This window comes from Heloderma suspectum, chromosome 1 (genome assembly GCF_057233095.1).
Source record: "Heloderma suspectum isolate Gila_16-S chromosome 1, 16-S_ref, whole genome shotgun sequence".
Classification (NCBI taxonomy): Eukaryota; Metazoa; Chordata; class Lepidosauria; order Squamata; family Helodermatidae; genus Heloderma; species Heloderma suspectum.
The window spans coordinates 150,983,780-151,004,300 of NC_139458.1; the positions used below are offsets into that span (position 1 = coordinate 150,983,780).

Consider the following 20,521-nt stretch of genomic DNA (forward strand, 5'->3'; position numbering starts at 1 on the left):
CGAAGCGTCTGGCGCCTTAACGACGCATTTATTCCGGCATAAGCTTCCGAGGGGACGGCCAGCTTCGTCAGAGGCGTGACCGGCCCCGAGATACTTAAAGCCAATCTCGTGACTTAAACCCACGCGCAGGCGTTCTCGGCTTTAAACGAAACCCGACTGCGCTTTCCGCGCGCCGTGGGAATGCAAGGCGGCGCCTCGCGCGGGGAAGCCAGGAATTCGCGTTGCCGTTTTTCCCGCCGCTCCCTCTCGCGGCGGGCGCTTTAAGAGGAGGCCCGGGGCGGGGCGGAGGAAAGAGGCGGCTCCTCGGCCTCACTCAGCGGCCATTTGCCTCCGCCCCTCATCCCGTCCCTTCTCTCGTAACTCTCCGCGATTCGTTCGCCTCATAGCTGTCGACGCCGCCGGCCGGGTCGGGGAGAAGAGCAGTTGGCAGAGCCGCCGGGAGGCAGGCGGGCCGGTAAGTGGTCGTGTGCGCGGGGCTCGGGCCGCTTCTCCTGAGGCGACAGGGGAGGGGACGAGAAGAGCCGCGTCCGGGCTGCTGCTTTTCCGAGCCCGGCGCGGCGCTTTCCGAGTCCGCCGTTTCGGGAGCGCGCGGGGTCCTCCGCTTCTTGGCCTGTGACGGCCCCCGCACCGCTCGAGAGGCGCTCGTGCCTCGCCGCCCGTCAGCCCCTCGACGGATCCCTCCCCAGCTCGGGCTGGCCGCCTTCCGCCGTGCGCCTGGCTTCGGTCGCCGTCTTGAGCCGCCTCCCCCCCCCCCGCGCACCCCTTCGGTGGCGCTAAGCGCCGCCGTTTCGGAGACCTCATGTCCCCGGTCGCTCCTGTGGGCCGGCCAGAAAGTATGTCGCGCTGCTTTTTCGGGTGGGGGTGGGCGTGCCCAAATGGTGACAAAGGTGGCAGTAGGGATGGTAAACATGAGGGCGAAGTGCATCAGGAATGGTTAAAAAGTGGCTTTTAAAAAAAAGGTATTTAACGGCCGCTTTTTCCTTTGCCTCTGTGTTATATTTTCATCCGCTAAATACCGCGTTTCGGGTTAGTTTGGCTCTCAGACGCCCTACCTGTATTCCTTGCCTGTGGTCTGTGAGTGATGGGGCATCTCTCCACCAGCCTAAAATCCTGCGTTTCAAAAGGGGCTTTCTGCTTCCGTTCTAAACGCAGGATCACGACGACTCCCTTTTTCATGTGCTTCTTTAACCCCCACCCCTTTCCCCGTATCTGTCTCCCATTATCTTTCATTGATCTCGCTCCTCTTGCTGCTTTTACTCTTTTCATGGAGGAAACTGAAGCGGAACACAAGGGGGTAATTTAGTAGCTCATTAGCTGCGACCTATTTAAAAACGAAACAAAGGGCATTTAGTGCAGGAGACGCCCTGGAGGGCCAAGGTGTCATGTAAGGAACCTGCATACTTCCATGAGAGAGCAATCTCAATCACGGGATAAAATCTCCATGTGAAGAAAGCCAGTGTTTTCCATTTATATTGAGCATGCCATCACCCTTAACAAAAGGGAAACTGGTCTAATTGTTCTCTGCCACCCAGTTTCTAGATTTCCATAGCACCCATACTCAGATACTTTCTATTCCCCCTTCTTTAGCCACTCAGGGGTATATTAGCTTATTTTTCATCTTCCTAGGGATTAATTTATAAATACAGACATTGTTATTTTCCAAGACTGAACTGTAACCCATTTTCTTATTGAGACTGGGATGATGTGACCATGTTCCATATGTCTGGTTCTTCCACTTCTTTCCAAACATATTTTAGCTGTATGCTTCCACCCCAAACACTAAAATTTCCTAAACATAATGAAACAAACACATGCATATTCTTTACATGTGGTGGATTACCTGTGGGGCGGGAAGGCTCCATGCAGTTTCCTGTGCAAGAGATTTATTTATTTATTTCATTTCTATACCGCCCAATACCTGAAGCTCTCTGGACAGTTCACAAAAATTAAAACCAAATGGCACACAGTAAAACAATTTAAAATATATAGAGCATTAAAGCCACAATATAACAATTGTTAAGTCGTTCAGTCGTGTCCGACTCTTCGTGACCCCATGGACCATAGCATGCCAGGCCTTCCTGTCCTGCACTCTCTCCCGGAGTGTGCTGAAGTCCATATTATTTGGATCGGTGATGCTATCTAGCCATCTCATCCTCTGCCGTCCCCTTCTCCTTTTGCCTTCAGTCTTTCCCAGCATCAGGGTCTTTTCCAGGGAGTTTTCTCTTTGCATTAGGTGGCCAAAGTATTTGAGCTTCAGCTTCAGTATCTGTCCTTCCAATGAGCACTCAGGGTTGATTTCCTTTAGGATTGACTGATTTGACCTCCTTGCAGTCCAGGGGACTCGTAAGAGTCTTCTCCAGCACCACAGTTCGAAGGCATCAATCCTTCGGCGCTCAGCCTTCCTATATTATAGTCCAGCTCTCACAGCCACACGTTGCTACTGGGAAAACCATAGCTTTGATTAGACGGACCTTTGTCGGCAAGGTGATGTCTCTGCTTCTTACTATGCTGTCTAGGTTGGCCATAGCTTTCCTCCCAAGGAGCAAGCGTCTTTTAATGTCATGGCTACAGTCACTGTCTGCGGTGATCTTGGAGCCCAAGAAAATAAAATCTGTCACTGCTTCCATTTCTTCCCCTTCTGTATGCCAGGAAGTGATGAGGCCAGATGCCATGATCTTAGTTTTGTTAATGTTGAGTTTCAAACCAGCTTTTGTACTCTCCACTTTCACCCTCAACGAGAGGCTTTTTAGATCCTCTTCGCTTTCTGCCATTAGGGTGGTATCGTCTGCGTATCTGAGGTTGTTGATAATTCTCCCAGCAATCATAATTCCAACCTGTGATTCATCCAACTTGGCGTTTCTCATGATGTACTCTGCATATAAATTAAATAGGCAGGGTGACAATATACAGCCTTGTCGTACTCCTTTCCCATTTTTGAACCAGTTGGTTGTTCCATGTCGAGTTCTTACTGTTGCTTCTTGACCCTCGTACAGGTTTCTCAGGAGAAAGATAAGGTGGTCTGGTACTCCCATCTCTTTACGAATTTGCCAGAGTCTGTTGTGATCCACACAATCAAAGCCTTTAGCGTAGTCAGTGAAGCAGAAGTAGACGTTTTTCTGGAATATAACAATACAGCCACAATAAAGCCTAGCAGCAGTGCAGAAATTTAAAATACAGATTTAAAACAGCAAAGCTAAAAGTCTAGAAAGCTAAAATGCTTGGGAAAATAAAAAGGTCTTCACCTGGTGCCGAAAGGAATGCAATGTAGGTGCCAGGTGAACCTCACTAGGGAGCTCATTCCAAAGCCGGGGTGCCACAGCAGAAAAAGCCCTCCTCCTAGTAGCCACCTGCCTCACTCCTAGTAGCCACCTGCCAGGAGTGGGCCGTAGACATCTGTTTTGTTGCTATGTTAGGGGTGGATGTGAGCTAAAAAGCCGCTTGTACCCATGTTGGAATACTGGTATAATATTGGAGCTAGAAAATTGTGGCTTCTGTGGAAAAAAAATTACTACAGATTCATTCCTCCGTAGGGGCCATTTGCAGCAGGATGGGTAATACCCTATATTGACCATATTTCTCCTTTCTGCTCTCTTTCTTGGTGAGCTCTCTATTTTGTGTCTTCTACCATTTACATACATAGCTACTATGCTATACACAAAATATGCTGCCCCTACCATCTCGCCTATCCTCCATCTCATCCACATTTTTTCTTTTTCTTTGTCCTAGCCAAGGCGATTTCCACTTTCTTAAAACCACGGTTCTCAGAGTATGAACTGAACATCTTTGTGGAGCTGTGAATGATGTTTTGGGGAAGGCATCTTCACTTTAGATTACTTGGAGGGAATCTCCACAGCGATGGATTTAGTTCGCTCTCCACTTTGTTATGGTTTTTACTGGAGTTGAATCTGGGGATGCCCAGGTGTTGAAAGCTCAGATTATCCCAAAGCTAGCCTGGGGCTCTCAGCTCATCACAACACACTTTATTGCAAATTGTTTGGGTGGCTACTGGGTGGAGCCTCGTCCACGTCGTCATTTAGAGAGCCTGTTCCCACTCTCACGTTGTTCTGCCCCTTCTGCTTTCTCTGGCTAGTGTGTGTGTTAGCGCCCCCACCCAATTTTTAAAAATTTAGTTTCCCTCTAAAACCACAATAGCGACAGGACTAAATGCGCAGCAGTGACCCCTCACATTACTGCATTAGTGGGGACACTCAATCAGTTTAGGTAGCTTGCTTTCAATCTTTAACATTCCCCCCTTCTGTGCATGTTTACTCAGAAGTAAGAAATAACCCTTTCACTGCAAGGGAACCAGATTTAAAGGCTAACTGTAGTAACTCGCCCTAAAGCACTCTTTTGCTTCTCTGTTGCTGTCTTAGATCACTATTGTGACTTGTGCTTCTTTGATGTTCTGTAGTTTCTCTGTTATGTAAAATCACTTCTCCCCTCTATCGCAGTAATGACTTTGCTTTGTCATTTTGAGCAGGCGGAAGGAGAAAGGAGGAGGTGGAATGAGTACACAAGTGCACACGTGAGGGAAAATGGGGTGGGGAGCAGTAACTCAGCAGCAGATTGCTGGGATATAGCGAAATTGGGGTGGGGGGAGCTAGAAATGGGCAACATTGCAATCCTATGCATCTCTACTCAGAGGTAAGCCCCATTGGGTTCAGTGGGCTTTCTCCCATGTAAGTGGGTTTAGAATTGCAGCCTTCATCTCCCAGAGAAGTTCTGAGGAACAAAAAGAGGAACATAATACTAATAATAATAATGCCCAGGAGAATCCCTTCGAAAATGGGCAAGCTGAAATATGAATTTGAAGACTTGAGTTTGAAGCAGGCTGCTGGGATGCAGTGAAACTGGGGTGTGGGGAAGCTCTGGAAGATTGGGTTCACAAAGAAGTCTTCAAATTCATATTTCAGCTTGCCCATTTTGGAAAGGATTCCTTCCCATTATAATTATTGTTATTATTAAATGTTCCTCCTTTTTTCCCCCTTTCCCCTTTCCCCTTTCCCCTTTCCCCTTTCCCCTTTCCCCTGCTCTCAGTGAGAAGGCAAGATCATTACTGCAAAGTGATTTTGGATAACAGAAACTGCAGAACATCAAAGAAGTGCATGTCGCAATAACGATCTAAGAGCAATGAAGAAGCGAAAGAGTGCTTTAGGGTGAACTACTACACTTTACTGCCTTTAATCCTTTCACTGCAAGGGAGTGAGATTTATTTTGTCTGAGTAAATATGCACAGAAGGGGGGGAGTGTTAAAGATTGAAAGGGAGCTAACTAAAGTGATTGAATTTTACATATTACTGTGGTAACATGAGGGGTTCTTTGATGTTCTCTGGTTTCTAAGTTAGTATGTAAAATTCCCTCTCCGCTTTATTGCAGTAATGTTCTTTCCAGTTTATGGGAGCATTCGTAATGTAGCAACGGGGAGCCTGCACAGGGGTGGGAAACAAGCCTCACTCATTGGTCTCTTCACCTTTTTTTACTCTGTGTCCACCCACCCCATACTCCACTTGTAAATAATCCCATTCCCCCAGGTGGCTGTGATTGGAGCTTACTTCAGGCTCATGATGGAGCAGCAATGTGCTATTTCAAAGTTGTGCTTTTAAGGGTTGTGGTTTTTCTAAAGGTAGAGGCTGCTGAGCAGAGCACACCTATACTTTTGGGGGGTGGCTGCCAGAGGTTAGTGGTAGGCAAGGTGAAGTAAATACCATGAGGTAGCTCAGAACTCCAGAACAGCCAGCTGCAAAATAGTGGAAACATCGGGGAAACACAGGGAGAGGAATCATTGGGGGAACACCCCTTGACTGGGGTCAGTGAGGTCACAACCAGGTGAAAGACACACCCCTGGGCAGGGCTATCATGCTGATGTAAATGCGTGGGGTTTGTACACACTGTAACAGAAGCACAGACAAGTGGAATTAAGGAAAACAATCAGACTAAAAGTAGTCTCACAAAAACAGGGTTTTCCGTGAAAATCTCTGGGATGGCTACGAGATGGCCACAACATCACATGCCCTGAATGACCTCCAAATGCAGTGAACTTGCAGTAAATCGCTCATGAAGACACCCCCTTGATTGAGCAAGGAGGCAAAGCATGGAGGATCGCTTTTGAGTTCCCAGGCGGTATAATAAAGGCAGCTCTGAGCTAGCCCAGTAATTTTCTTGACTGATCATGCTAGAACCAAAAATAAAACATCCACTTGGATTTTGCAAATAACTTTGGGGCCCTCCCTTTGGGACTTGGTAACAGAGCAATTCATTCCTCTTCTGGGGACTGGCTGTGTGCCTGAAACAAAAATACACCCTGAACCTTTAATGTTTGGTGATTTTGCCATGGCACAGTTACACTTTCCAAAAGCGACATGTTTATTATTCTTACCAATTCTTCTTGGCCTATTAGGTACTCGTAACCCTCCAAACTTGGAGGCTTATAAGTATCCTATGCAGAGTGGAAGGTGTACATTTTAGCTAGATGGACAATTTCATTTGTCTAGTGGAGGTTTTGGGGAGGGAGAAGGAAGGAGGCTGGGGATACTTCATAGCCCCACATCCCCAGTCTCCCTCTCCCCCCCGCCCCCATCACCACCTCCTTTTCCCCATCACTGTGCTCTGTTTTGCAAGCATGGAGAGGTAGCCAGCATAGTTGGCTACCACAGCGGCTACAAGGGGGAGGAGCAGGGAGAAATCCTATATGATTTTTCAGTAGATAGGGAAGAATTTCTGACTCTCAATAGCTGCAACAAAATGACACACACACCCCCGCACACTAAATTACAATGCTTAAATCAGGCGTAGGCAACTTTTGGCCTACAACTCCCATGATCCCTCACAATTGGCTATGTTGGCTACAGCTGATGGGAGTTGTAGGCCAAAACATCTGCATATTTCCCACCTCTAACTTAAATGAAGAAAAACTGGGGAGATCAGAAGTGGATTTTTGTGTAGAAGCACTGTCAGTTCCGTTCCATTCTGGTACTCAAAACAAATTCCTGGTCTCAGAATTTTGTAATTCAAAGTGTATGGCTTTGTACCAAGCTCCTGTTGGTGGATCTTGGGGTTCTAGTAAACAACATAGATTCCATAAGCCTGAAGTCTGAGAGGGTTTATTATATTCAATGGTATATAAATGCCACAAATAAATTAATAAATATTCACCCCTGCCCTATACACATAACAGGTAAATACAAGGGTGGTTATACTACAGCTGTTAAATATTGTTATTAGGAGTGTCTCTTCCTTTATTTATTTTTATTTTATTTATTCATAAAACAATATAAAATCTTAAAGCATTAAAACCTTTACCTAGAGAGCACGAAATATCTTGTGGGCAGGAAAAATTTAAGCTTGAATGGTTCTGATAGTTGGAATGCAAGCTGTTGTCTGTTTTGAATTGTTGTCAAAGGCTTATTCAGAAACAATAACATACTGCATGTTTGTCAGTTCTGATATTTGCAGGCATCACAAGTCTTAACAAAACTGATTTGTTAGTTGCCTTAACCTGACATTAATTGGTGCTCTTTTTCAGTGATATACTCATGACAGTTTTAAAAACACCGGTGGGGTCTTGAGAGTACTGAGGTTAATTGCTACACTGTTGTGCATATGTTGTTTAAGAATTAAGAACATATGGGATAACTTACAGCTGCAGTGTTGCTTTGACTGGTAGGCTACAGATCTGATTCCAAGTTTTGTTCTGATCTCAAAAATTGCCTTTTAGTAACTCCCTGTAGCTTCATATCACAGTTGCACACATTCAGTACACACACTTGGCTACTATGATGACTGTGTCCTCTCAGCCTCCATGTTCAAATATACACATAATTCCATCCATGAGTGTTACTGACTTCCCCAGCCTCTTTCATCTGCCACACACATCTCATGAAAGATCATCCTGAAAGATTTTTCTTGCCAGCATTGCAGTTACGTGTATCTCCAGAGGTGAAGTGATAATCTCTACATGGGTGCATAAAACCCTGTAGTGCCTTCAGTGTCTTATGTTTATGGAAAGATGCATGGGGTGGTTCAGCAAACAGATGTAGCAATAAATATGGGATGGACTTATTAGTATCTGGTGATAACTACTGTCTTGCCCAGGATGTGCGATGTTAGATTCTTCCTTTGAGTCTTGAACAATGTGCCTCCTTGGAATAAAGTCCAGAGGGGTAGCCATATTAGTCTGTTGCAGCAAAAACAATAAAGAGACCTGGTTCGCATGTAACGACAACCCAGAGTACAGGTTGAGTATGGGTTGTTGTTAAATCATGGGTTCAAACCCTGCACTATGCTTTTACTTGTGGGTTCTTAACCACAAACAACCCAGAGTTCAAAACCCAACAACTAACCAAATTTTCCCTTTCTGGGTTGTTTGTGGTTAACAAGCTATAATGAAACCATAATGCAGGTTTCACATGTAATGGCAACCCACGATTCAGCAATAACCCATACTTCAATGACAACTCATACTCTGGGTTGTTATGTGTGAAGCAGGCTAGGGTCTTACGGCACCTTAAAGGGTAACACATTTATTATGTCAGAAACTTCCATTGACTATGGTGCACTTATTCAGATGCATAAAGTGTTTCAGGTACACAAACTGTGCATATAACTGGGAGGGAGAATTGTAAACAGTGAGGTCAGAGGGAAATTGTAGGAAGTAGTGATAGTGACAATCATATTATCAAAAGTGCCCATTCACAAAACAGTTGCTGCTGAAAACGCAAACATCCTGGCACTAGGTAAGCCAGTTAATATATGTAGTGTGAGTTTTTTAAAAAACATAGAATCATAGGGTTGGAAAGGGCCTGCGAGACCATTGAGTCCAACCCCCCACTTGTCAGGGTGGACACTGAGCCCATAGAATCCCAGAGTAGTTCTGATTCTGAGGAAGAGGAGTCGCTCCTGGGAGAGGAGCGCGCTCTTCTTTCCCAGGGCCAACAGATGACGGAGATTCCTCCCACTGGCATTCCTAGCTTAGATAGCAGTCCTGGGAGTGACAGAGCACGGGAAGCAGACTTGATGGATGTGCGACGCCGACGCAGAGAGCGGCGCCAAATGGAGGGCGCAGAAAGGAGGCGTAGTGCCCGGTTGGCGCGCAAACAATTGCTGCGCCCAGAGGATCCAAGGGAAAAGGGGAGGGACTCTCCCTAGCCCTTAAGTTCAGGGTCTGCCAGTGATTCCCTTTCAAACAGTGACCAACTGTTCCAACTTAGGGCAGAGGTACTCTGCTGCTCATATCTAGTTGCTAACAGTAGAGTTGTTAAGTTGTAAAAGAGGAATAAAGCTTTGAAAAGAATCCCTTTGTCTGTGTCTGGACTTGGCTACTGGATTAGACAGAGAGGCCTCCAAGGAGCCCTTGACTTCCTCAATGCAGGAAGCCTGATTCCCGGGCAGTCTCCCATCCAAGTACTAACCAGGGCTGACCCTGCTTAGCTTCCGAGATATTCCGATTCAAGCCTCTGGAGATTGAATTGAACCTCTTGATGACTGGTGACGTCTTTATGATCTGGACTCATGGACAGGAGGCACTTCAGACGTTCAACCAGGACTTTACCCCATCATCAACCTGAACCCAGACTAGCCCATAGAACAGGATCACTTTTTCGACACGAATGTGTAACTACCTAATGGACATATAAGTACTATCTTATATTGGAAACCTACTGACTGGTACACATACTTACATGCTTCCAGCTTGTACCCACAACACACCACAAGATCCAGATCCATTGTCTACAGCCAAGATCTGAGATATAATTGTATGTATTCAGACTCATTGGGCAGAGACTCATAACTTAAGGATTTGCACCAGGTATTCCTCAAGCCACAAGACCCACCCAATGAAGTGTTAAAAAAAGAATAACAAGGACAAAATGGTATCCAGGAATAACATACTACAGCACAGCCCTAGAAGAGAAAACAATAGAATACCATTTGTCACCTATAGCTCCCAGCTGAAGCCGCTCAAATGTATCATCAATTTATTTGCTTGTTTATTTAAGCTGCTTCTATATGCTTGACATCCCAGGAGCTCTAAGCGGTTTACATAGAATCACATATAGTACAATAGAAAAACAGTATAAAACAATAAATACCTTAAAAGCATTGCAACAAGAGAAAAAACCCCCAGAGCAGTTCAGTGAGATACAGCCCACTCTAGACAATAACTCTTGCCTCTCACAGGCCTTGGGTGGTAGGCTTGTACTCGCTTACAGGCAGCCCTCCAACCTAAAATAGCTACTCACCAGAAACAGGCTAAATAACTAGGATACAAACACACTCTGTAACAAACCCAGATGCCAATTTTGTTATCACATCTACTCTGGCAACATTATTAAAGGACCTAGTAATGTCACCCACAACATCAGGGATTCATTGACTTGCTCATCTTCCAATGTGATATATTCCATTTTCTGTAAGCAATGCTCTATTGGATTTTACATACGGCAAACAGGCCAGTCTCTGTGGAAATAAATCAGTGGTTACAGAGCTGATATAAGAAATGATAATATTCAATTATCAGTGGAAGAACACTTCAGCCTTCCAGGACACTCTCTCGCTGACTTCAGAGTGGCCATTGTGGAGCAAAGAAACATCAAAGGGAAATTAGAGTGATAGAATTCTGAGTTACAATTAAGAAGTTCATTTCTATCCCCAGGGGCTTGAGTCGGGATAAAGATTTTTTTTATTTTATTTTTTTTAAATCATGCTACGTGTGTTAAGTGTCTTACGTAGTGCTAGGAGGTTTGTGTTTTCAGCAGCAACTGTTTTGTGAATGGCTATTGTTAATAATGTGATTGTCACCATCAGTACTTTCTGCATTTAATTTCCTTCTAACCTCACTGTTTACAATCCCACCCCTTTCCCAACCAAATGTACTGTGTATTTATCAGAGCCTCTCAATAACACTTCTTGTATCTGATGAAGTAGATTATAGTCTGTGGAAGCTCCTGTCATAATAAATTAGTCATTCAGGTGCTACAGGAATCTTTATTCTAATAATGGACGTGTTTTACTTGATATTCTTATATAGAAGGGGACATAGTTCAGTGGTGGAGCAAGTAATTTGTTTACAGAAACCCCAGGTTCATTTCCTTGCATCTCCAGTTAAAAAGGAACTTGAATAAAAGGATGGGAAATGATTGCTGTCTGAGACCCCACAGAGTCTTAACAGTCAAAGTAGACAATAATAGATGTATACTGAATCAGACCACTTGTTCAGCTATTGACAGCTTTATATAGTCATAAGTTGTTATGAGTTCAGACTCTTTGCTTTTTAAGCTAGGCTGAGTTGTTTAAAAACCAACCAGCCTTGAATTAATGGAGGCTACTGTTCTGAATGGGAGTAGATATTATTAGATTACATTGATATTACTTTGGGCTTATTCCCTAAGCAGTATCTCTGGAGTAGTTTAAAATTTAAATCTTCCAGTTGTGCCAGCTTGACCTTTTAAGAATTTCATCTTCTCACAGCAATAGCATGTGGCAGGCAAGTCCAGACAGACAGAAGGTGGAAGGCGTATGCGCCAATTTATCCTTTTTGGCTCATGGAGGAGGATGAAACTTTCTGTCAGGGAACCAGGTTGTTTGGATTCAACTATGAGTCATGCAAGGTGCAGGCTCTAGAATGCTCTTGATGTGTACAACATGCGGGTGGGCTGGTTTCCTCTGTCACCCTCAAAACCTTTATGGAATCTGTCTGCAGATAAGATCTGTTTTGTACAAAAAGAGAACATGCAACCAGCCTCTCCTTCCTTAAAATAGGAAAGTGAATGTGGAGGCTACTTTGAAACCACTAGGCCATTTTTATCCAGTAATGTTTGAACCCCAGAGCACTCATGAACAAATGTTGGGGGTCTGTACTCTTGCTTGCATCACTTCAACAACTTTTGCTACTGAGAAACAAAATAATATTTGTCTTCACCCTCATGGCTCTCCCTTATTCGTCAAATAATTGAATTCAGAAGGTTTATATTTAAACAACAGTGGTGCCTCCTTGAGCTATACTGTTGTGGCAATATGTAAAACTGGTCCTGTATAATGCCATAAAAAATATGGCAGACACTGAACTATCTGCCAATTTCTCCCATTGTTACGGAATTCAGTTATAAATCCGTACTTCCCCCCTATGCCCTTACTGCAGTTCTGCAGTCCTAAACTGCTTGGGCACTGCAATTGTTTCTCAGAAAGATCTGGGTATATTTCTGAAGTAGGCATCTGCAAGGCAGCCCCTGAGTTCTTGGGTTATCTCATTTCCAGGTAGTTTTGGAGGCAGCACTTCTTTTGGGTGGTACTAATGACAGAGGAGGTGGCAATGTAGGGAGCAGTAAGAATATCTATTTTGCAAGTGTTTTGTTTTGTTTCTTAGTGTAGGAACAGTTAGAAACATTATGAAATGCGAATATTTAACTGCCTTGCTTTATAATAATTTGTAATTATCACTCTTTTTTCCCTTTTGAAACATTCACAGCTTTTTTTTCTTGGCCTGTTTAGTAACGATGCTGAGTTTCTTTCGACGGACACTTGGGCGTAGGTCTATGCGCAAACATGCCGAGAAGGAAAGGCTAAGAGAGGCTCAACGAGCTGCAACTCACATCCCTGCAGCTGGAGATGAGAAATCTATAATTACATGCCGTGTCTCATTGCTGGATGGGACTGATGTCAGTGTGGACTTACCGGTATGATACATTTCAGTTTCTTTTTCAACATTGTTGAGTCATGTTTGAGAAAGTGTGCTCTTCCTTCTCTCTGAGTTGAATAAGACATGTCTGTGTATGCATGTCATAATAGTCAACCATGCAGCAGTTTAATAATACATGTTAATATGCAAAAAGGTTATTCAGAGCTGTTGGTAATAGGACCTGAAATCATATATTTTCAGAAGTCTTATTTCAATTTTAAGTGCTAAACTTCAAAAAGGTAAGCCCTGTTAGTCTTATACACCTGTGGCACCTTAAAGACTAACACATTTGTAACATGAGCTTTCTTAGGTAAGAGTCTGCTCTTGCCATGGTGAATTTGTTAGTGTTTTAGGTGCCAGAGGACTTTCCATTATTTTATATTGACATGCCAGTGAACAGCACCTCGGAAACCTTAGATCATTGCTTCATTTTCACTGCTTTGTGAGATATTATATATATATATATATATATATATATATACACACACACACACACACACACACGATAAAAAGACTAACAACAGAGTATTAACAATATATTTTAAGCTAAAAGTTTCAGCTTCCACCCTCATCAGTAGCTGTACGATCTTTTTAAATACATTTTACCTTAAGACTGACTGCATCCACAGTGGATCCAAACAGAGCCTCCTTGTTGCTTTGCTGTTGTGCTGCGTTACACCAACCTCTCTCTCTCTCTCTCTCTCTCTCTCTCTCTCTGTACTTAATGGCGCCTAAATACTTATTTATTTAAAAGATTTTTGACCCACCTTGCAGGGCACAGTGCCCTTCACAAGGCTGGTTACAATATTACAAATAACCCCCCCAATACAATTAGAATTAAAAACACACACATATGGAGCAGCAGCAGTAGCAGGACCTATTGATTTTTAAGCACCAAAGGCAGACTAAAATAAATGTGTCTTCAAGGTCTTTTTAAAAAAATCAGCTGTGATAACACCATATGTATCTCCCTGGGGAAGGAGTTCCAAAGGTCTTGGGCCACCACTGAGAGAGCCCTATCCCTAGAACCCACTAGCCTAAGGGCTCTTGCTGGTGGGCCAAAGAGTGGGGCCCCTCATGCTGATCCCAATGCTTGGGCAAGCTCATATAGGTATAGGCAGTCCTTCAGATAATGTAGTCCCAAACCATTTAGGGTTTGCAAGGCCAAAACCAGCTTTGAATTGGGCCTGGAAACTAACAGGCAGCCAATGTAAACTATACAGAATAGGAGTAATGTCATAGGAGTGCCTAGCTCCCATAAGCATTCTAGCTGCCATCTTCTATACTAGTGCAATTCCCAAATCATTTTCAAGGGCAGCCCCCCATAGAGCACATTAAGCTGGACATACCAATGGCATGTTTCACTGTGGCTACCAAGGAGCCAATATCACTACACTATGGCTGAAGATGTTTAGGAGCAACCATAGTAATAGCCTTGGTCACTTCCTGCTTCCCGGAGCTGACCAGAACCTTGACAAAAACACCAGCCAGAAAACTATCTAGATCCATAAGTCGCCAAGAGAGGACCATTGAAATTGGTCCTCTACCCTTGCAAAGGGTAGAGGCAGCTTGCAACCCAAGCCTAACCAAATCATCTTTATTTGAAACCACCAATCAACCTTGAGTGATTACAACTGATTTTTCACTGCAGTGAAATTTGAGAACTGATGTTTGGAGCACTGGAAAACTAATTTTTTTGTTCAGATTTGGGGGTATATGTTTTGTGATATAAGCTTGTGATGAATTTTCATGTACATCTGCAAAACTGGAATTCAAAGTTGTACATTAGTATTTGAAGATGGAAGCAAAAGTTGAGAATGGAGTGTCCAAGTTTTTGGATTAAGAGTCCTGAAGAGAAACTGAGCATTAATTGAAGTGTATAAATGTCAACCTGCTAGTATGATGGACATAATTTTAATATGTTTCCTATTACAATTTCATAAAGTTTCATAGTCACTTTATGAAGAAAAAGTGTGTAGTTTGCGCATTGCTCTTTGGATGAGATATTGAGAAGAATTTTTCTTTTAATGTGTTGTATACTAGAGAACAGCCAAAGAAGGCTTCTTTGCATCGGTCTTGACTACATGTGCTTTTTCCCAGAAGCCTTATGAGCTCTTAGTAGAGATGGCTTAGAGGCCCTGCTGCCTTGGTCTGATTTATAGCTCAATATGGGATGATGTTGCTGTTAGAATTCTGTGTGTAGTTTTGCCTTTTACTACCTTTTGACTAATATTGCAGTAACTAGTGATGAAATTTTAAACAATCAGAAGGGGAGAAGTCTCTGGTCTTATTTGTGAGGAAGGTAGTTCATACTTTATTGGAAATCATTAATTAACTTTGAAGTGCTTCTTCTCTGCAGTGGTTCTAACTCTGGCAAAATACCATGTAAAGAGTGACATCAGGTTAGGCATTATGTGGAGTGAATTTCCACTAGGGTGAAAACTCTTGCTTAGAAATGATATTTGCCATGTATTGGGGGGTTATGTCCAAATAATTGGCTTTACTGAGTGTGTCAATATATGTTAGTGAATCAAAATAACTACTGGAAAAAATTTGTACATAGTGTGTGCTTGCACACCTTGCCAAAAACTGATTCTGTACAGGTCAGTGCACTAAACAATCTTTCATTTGTTCATTACGCTAAATGAAATATAAAGAACAAAATATTCAAAAGAAAGAAATCAAAACACCTTGCCTTGTAGACGATAGAGGGGTTTTTGCATGGGTTGTGGGCTTTGGGGTGAGGCTTGCTCAGAGAGGAGATAGTCTGGGCAAAGGATTGTGCAGTCCTCTGTTCTGATGCTGACCACTTAATCAGTGTAAAGAAGCTAAACATTATTTGATTTTATTTAAAATATTTCTATACCACCTTTCTGGGGAAAAACAATAAAGGTCATTTACAAACCATTAAAAAAAATAACAAACAAAGACATGCTAAAAATCTTAAAAACAACTTTTAAAACCAATAACAATTTAAAAAGCCAAATTAAACAGACCTGTCCTGAATGCAGAGGGAGTGGGGACAAGTTGTAGCCCCAGTGGGAGTGCGTTCCAGAGTCTAAGAGCAATGCAGGAGAAAGCCGTTTCTCGTATGCCTAACAAGCAAATTTCTGTAAGTGAGAGTCTCTCCTGCTGACCTTAGTAAGTGACTAAGTTCATAGCGAATAGGTGGTCCCTCAGATAGCTAGGACCTAAGCCAGGGGTCAGCAACCCAGCGCCCGCCAGGACTCTACTGTCCTCGTCCACTCACCCCCACTGCTGCTTCTGCCTTCTACCATGCTCAGCAGCTGTGAAGCAGGAATTTGGCAGATCAGGAGGCTTATCTCCAGATATGCTGACTTCCTGCTTCCTCACTGCTTAGGTTAACGTGGCAGGAGGCAAAAGTGTTGGGGTAAGTTTGAACAGGAGTGAGAAGGGAGATAGTGGGGAAAAGAAATCCTGAGCAGGAAGGAAGGAAAGGAAGAAGGGGTGTCGAGGAAAGTGGGAATCCTGGGGGTGGGGGGGAGGTCAAGGGAATCAAGGAAAGTGGGAATACCGGTAGAGGGGGAGATAAAGGAAAGTGGGAATCCCAGTAAGCTGTGTGTGTCAGGTAAAAGGTATCTTTCAGGGGGAGTATGACCCCATCCAGAACAGGTTGAATCCCAGTCCCTGAGTCAAGCTTTCCATGTCCTGAATGAAAGCCTGATTGAAATGGGTCCAGATAATTGCTATCATCCAAATGCATCTGGAGTGGTGAGGCCATCACCTTAGCCAAGATTTGACAATGGCCTTTAACTTTTAAAATCTCTTGGCTCAAGGGAAGGTTTCTTTAAGACGTCTTGTTTCCTCATGAAGGAGGCATTACTCACTGTCTTTATGTGTGGCAAGTCCCAGGATAGGCAAGGGTCAAGCAGATAAGTGGTAGACCTCATCTCTCCAAACACCTTGTCTACCTTCTCGAGGTCCACAGGCTGAAAAGAATCCAAGCCAACTGGCTAGGTCCCTGCCAAAGTTATACCCACTGACCTGACCCAGCCCATTATTGGAGTACAGGTCAAGGCAAATCTGACTGACTTTATCCTCAAAGAATGAGGCAAACTGCATCTGCTTTCTTTCTTTTTCATGTCACTGCTGAACAATCAAGACCTGTTGGTAGTGTCTCATAGTTGAGAAACCAGTTATTTAAGTATACTTGTACCTGAAGGAAACAAAGCGTTCTGAATTAAGAATTTTTTAAAAATCTGCAATAATATTTTTGAGCAATCCACCCAGTGTTATGTTGTTACATAATTATTACAGTAATTTAATTAACAGTCACTGCATACATACATGAACGTTTTTACTTTTTAGAAATTAAAGAGTTTCTGCTTAAAAAAAAAAATCCCATGTCAGATACAGTGCATTTAACTTAAGAGGAATGCCCACATCTTTCCCATTTTTCGAATTGATAGTAACCACTTTGGCAGACAAAGGAAGGTCTGTATTGCAGAACCAATAAAGTTACTATTTAAAAAAAAGATTTTTCCTTGAAATGAGCAAAGAATCCATTCTTTAAAAGCTTGCTACTGTATGATAAATGCAGAGTTTGTGAATTGCTTTTTTTGGGGGGGGGGGAGAAAAAATTACAGCCTTGTTTTCACTGCCAATGTCTTCAATCCCTTTGGCCTCAGAAATGTATTTCACTTTGTAGTATTTCTTGTGCTTTTCGCTCTTTAACCTTTTTGGGATGTTGGGCATGAGAAAAAAGCAGGCAGGAGGTTGGGGTGAAAAATCTGGTAAATGCCTTGAGAATGAATGCTTGGGGGTATTCATAATTTCCCATGACGTGGTAACATCAGTTCAAATTATCTCTATGTCTAGATAAGTATTTTCTCAAGAAAGTTGTCCTCCGCAGGTGAGCACGTTTGAGATATCTGTTGTCACTCCTTTCGGTGAGCTACACAAGTGCACACCCAGCGTGGGTTATGGAGATTGCCTACAGAGCTGCTCAGCAAGAGCAGCCAAAACACTGCCACCACTCTGCTCCTCTCAAATGACCTCTGAGAAAACTTGTTTTCCTGCCACATTCAGCTGTGTCCCTGACTCCAGATAAGTCCCCACCCCTGGCGCAATTCCCAAATGGTTTCCCGTGTGGATAAATCCTCACTTTTCCATGAAAATGCAAAGTCCTGCATTTATCCAGTAGTACATGTGGTGGCTTCCCATAAGGGGAACTGTATATTGAATTTTGTCCCATTCCTGCAAGTTTTCAAGGCATTAGAGCTAGATCTCAGGTGTACTTGTCTATATCTTAATTTTTGTTACAAACGTAAACTTGTAGCAAGATGATTAGAGGCAGGGGATGAAAATTTACTCTTCTCTCCTTATCAGTATAAATAATTTGGCAAAAATCCTTGTACGCTTGGGATAGGATTGCTGGGTTTCTTGAAATGAGCAGTTTGATTATTACATGCATTCTCAAGTGCACTGCTAAGCTTGCTGTCAGAGTTGAAACATTATGAGCATTGTAGGAACCTAGCAACATCAATCGTTTTGGATAAACTATTTTCTCATTTAATTTGTATTTGACTGTTGTGTGCCTTCAATCTGAATGAAGTTATTGAGGGTTTTTGTTAATATATATTAGGCAGCTTGTTTGGCACTGAGGATCTTGCTGAACTGTTTGCCCATGAACATTCACCTTCTATGTGACTAGAATTGCTAGAAATCTAGGATTCTGTGAAGCTCATAGGCTGCAGAAAAAAGCTGCAAGGATCTTAGGCGCCTCCTAGATTACAGGCTGCATGTCATCCTAATGAGCTCAGAAGCGGTTATTGAAAGTTCTTATTAATGGCCAAGAAACCTGAATTTCTTAGTACTGATTATTGAAACCAAAGCCACTAAGACCAGTGTGAATTTTAGGAAGGGGCAAAACGATCAGGAAATCTCCCCCATAATACAGTAGTATGGGAATGCTAAGCTCCAGGACTAAGTCCGTAGCTTCTAGTTCACTTAGCCCTTAACCTCAGCAGTCTAACACTATAAGGAGGACTGCTGAGATTTGGGGCTGGATGAGGAGGAAGATCACCTATCACAGTGCAGATGGGGATATTTTTATCTCTCTTTCCCTACAATGTATGGGAGAGTTTAGGGTGGGCGGGTTGAAGGATGTATACCTCATAGTGCACATCTCTCAATTCTAATTTCCTCTCTTATTCCAGGATTCTTTAAACTATTAGGGGCTGTGCTTCCTTCATAGTTTAAAGAGTTCTTGGGATGGGGTGGGGATTAACTGGGAAAATAGCTTTTTCAAACCTGCTTCCCTGAACTCTTTCAGTTTCAAAGGGGACAGAGCCATTAAAACATCCTGTGCTAGGGTGTTGGTGGATTCAGTCATGCTTGGGGCTTGTACACTTCACACTATGTATTTTTCAATCCTTAATATCTCCCTCCAGGATACTATATAAGCTGATCTGACCTCAATCAGGCCAGTTTACACCACCCTTTGTGTGTGTATTTTCCTCAACTTTTATGTCGCCATGTTGTGCCCCCCAGAAGGCAAGAAGCCTTTTTTTGTCAGGCTGTTGTGGTGGGGAGAGGTTGTTGCGTTTAATGTACAAATGAATAATCTTCTGCATACCTGGGGTTCCCCCAAATATACAGAAACCATTACCCTCTGTTTTATTGCCAAACTGATAAGCATGCGGCCATTAACTTCACTATTGGAAAAAAGTATGAAAGGCTGCATTATGTTCTGTCCATTTCAAAGGATGAGAAAGTTAACTTTCAGTAGTAGTGATTTCTTCTCTTACTTCGTCTTAGATACCTATTCCACTGGGCGGCTTTTTTCACTAACTTTGTTTCCCATTTTATCCTGCATTATTACTTAGCTGCCTTTCTGCCAGCCTTACCAAAGGATATGTTAGGCTTTGGAATAAGCCAAAGTAGCATGTGGCATATGACAGTCCTAAAGACCACTACATTTAGCTAATCATTGCTTGCTTCTTAAGTGTTAACACCATTAAGTAATACTTGCTTTGTACCCCAGCACAGCTTTTGCCAGCTGTGATAGCTTTGTAGCAGTAGACAAGGTTGGTGTCTGGGGAGCAGGACTGCTGTGTGTGTGAAATTTCTCAGTAGAGAGCATGCAGAATCGGCCTCCCAAAAAATAAGGTTAATCAGCAACTAATCTGCCTCTTATTAACACACATTCCTCCTGTAATTTCAGAAAAAAGCCAAAGGACAGCATCTGTTTGAGCAGATCATGTACCATCTGGACCTCATTGAAAGTGACTACTTTGGACTACGGTTCATGGATTCGGCACAAGTGGCAGTGAGTGGCATAGTGTTGTTGTTTTTTCCTTGTGGTAGTAAAGTAGATTCAATCATACAAGTCGCACACAAGGTTTATTAATGTATTAAATAATTCTTGGTGAAACAACATTTACTGATGCAATGAATATGGACTTGAGCACACTCTGGGAGAGAGCAGGACAGGAAGGCCTGGCGTGCTTTGGTCCATGGGGTCACGAAGAGTCGGACACGACTGAACAACAACAATGAAACTGTCTTGAATGCCAGTGTAAAATTAGTGCTGGGTCATTCTGTGCCATGTTCAACTATGTATTTTATTAGTAAAACACAATCTTTGAAAGGCCTTATTTCAGAAATTGCGCGCGCGCGCACACACACACACACACACACACACACACAGTAGATACAAAGGTGTTGGAACTTAAAATAGATAACTGTTGTAAATGAAGATACAAAATTTCACTCGGTCTTATAGGTGTTTGGGGTTTTTTGCATTTTCTTCTCCATCATGAAAAAGTATATAGGGGTCAAGCTGGTATTCTAACTTGAAATGCAGAATTGTGTTCAGAACATGTA

At 43.0% G+C, this 20,521-nt stretch overlaps 1 protein-coding gene across 5 annotated transcripts in view; it reads left to right on the forward strand.

Annotated features, from left to right (window-relative positions):
* The first annotated feature begins 377 nt into the window (after positions 1-377).
* EPB41L5 (erythrocyte membrane protein band 4.1 like 5) overlaps positions 378-20,521 on the forward strand; it is a 106,224-nt gene continuing 86,080 nt past the window's right edge. For 3 of the 5 annotated variants that reach the window (XM_084806995.1, XM_084807013.1, XM_084807022.1), the window contains exons 1-3: positions 378-454; positions 12,487-12,671; positions 19,860-19,964. In XM_084806995.1, coding sequence (XP_084663121.1) covers positions 12,492-12,671; positions 19,860-19,964 — 285 coding nt within the window. In that variant the 5' untranslated portion in view covers positions 378-454; positions 12,487-12,491. Of the gene's footprint in view, positions 455-12,463; positions 12,672-19,859; positions 19,965-20,521 lie in introns of all 5 variants that reach the window. The other 2 variants (XM_084807005.1, XM_084807030.1) reach the window with 1 other exon arrangement.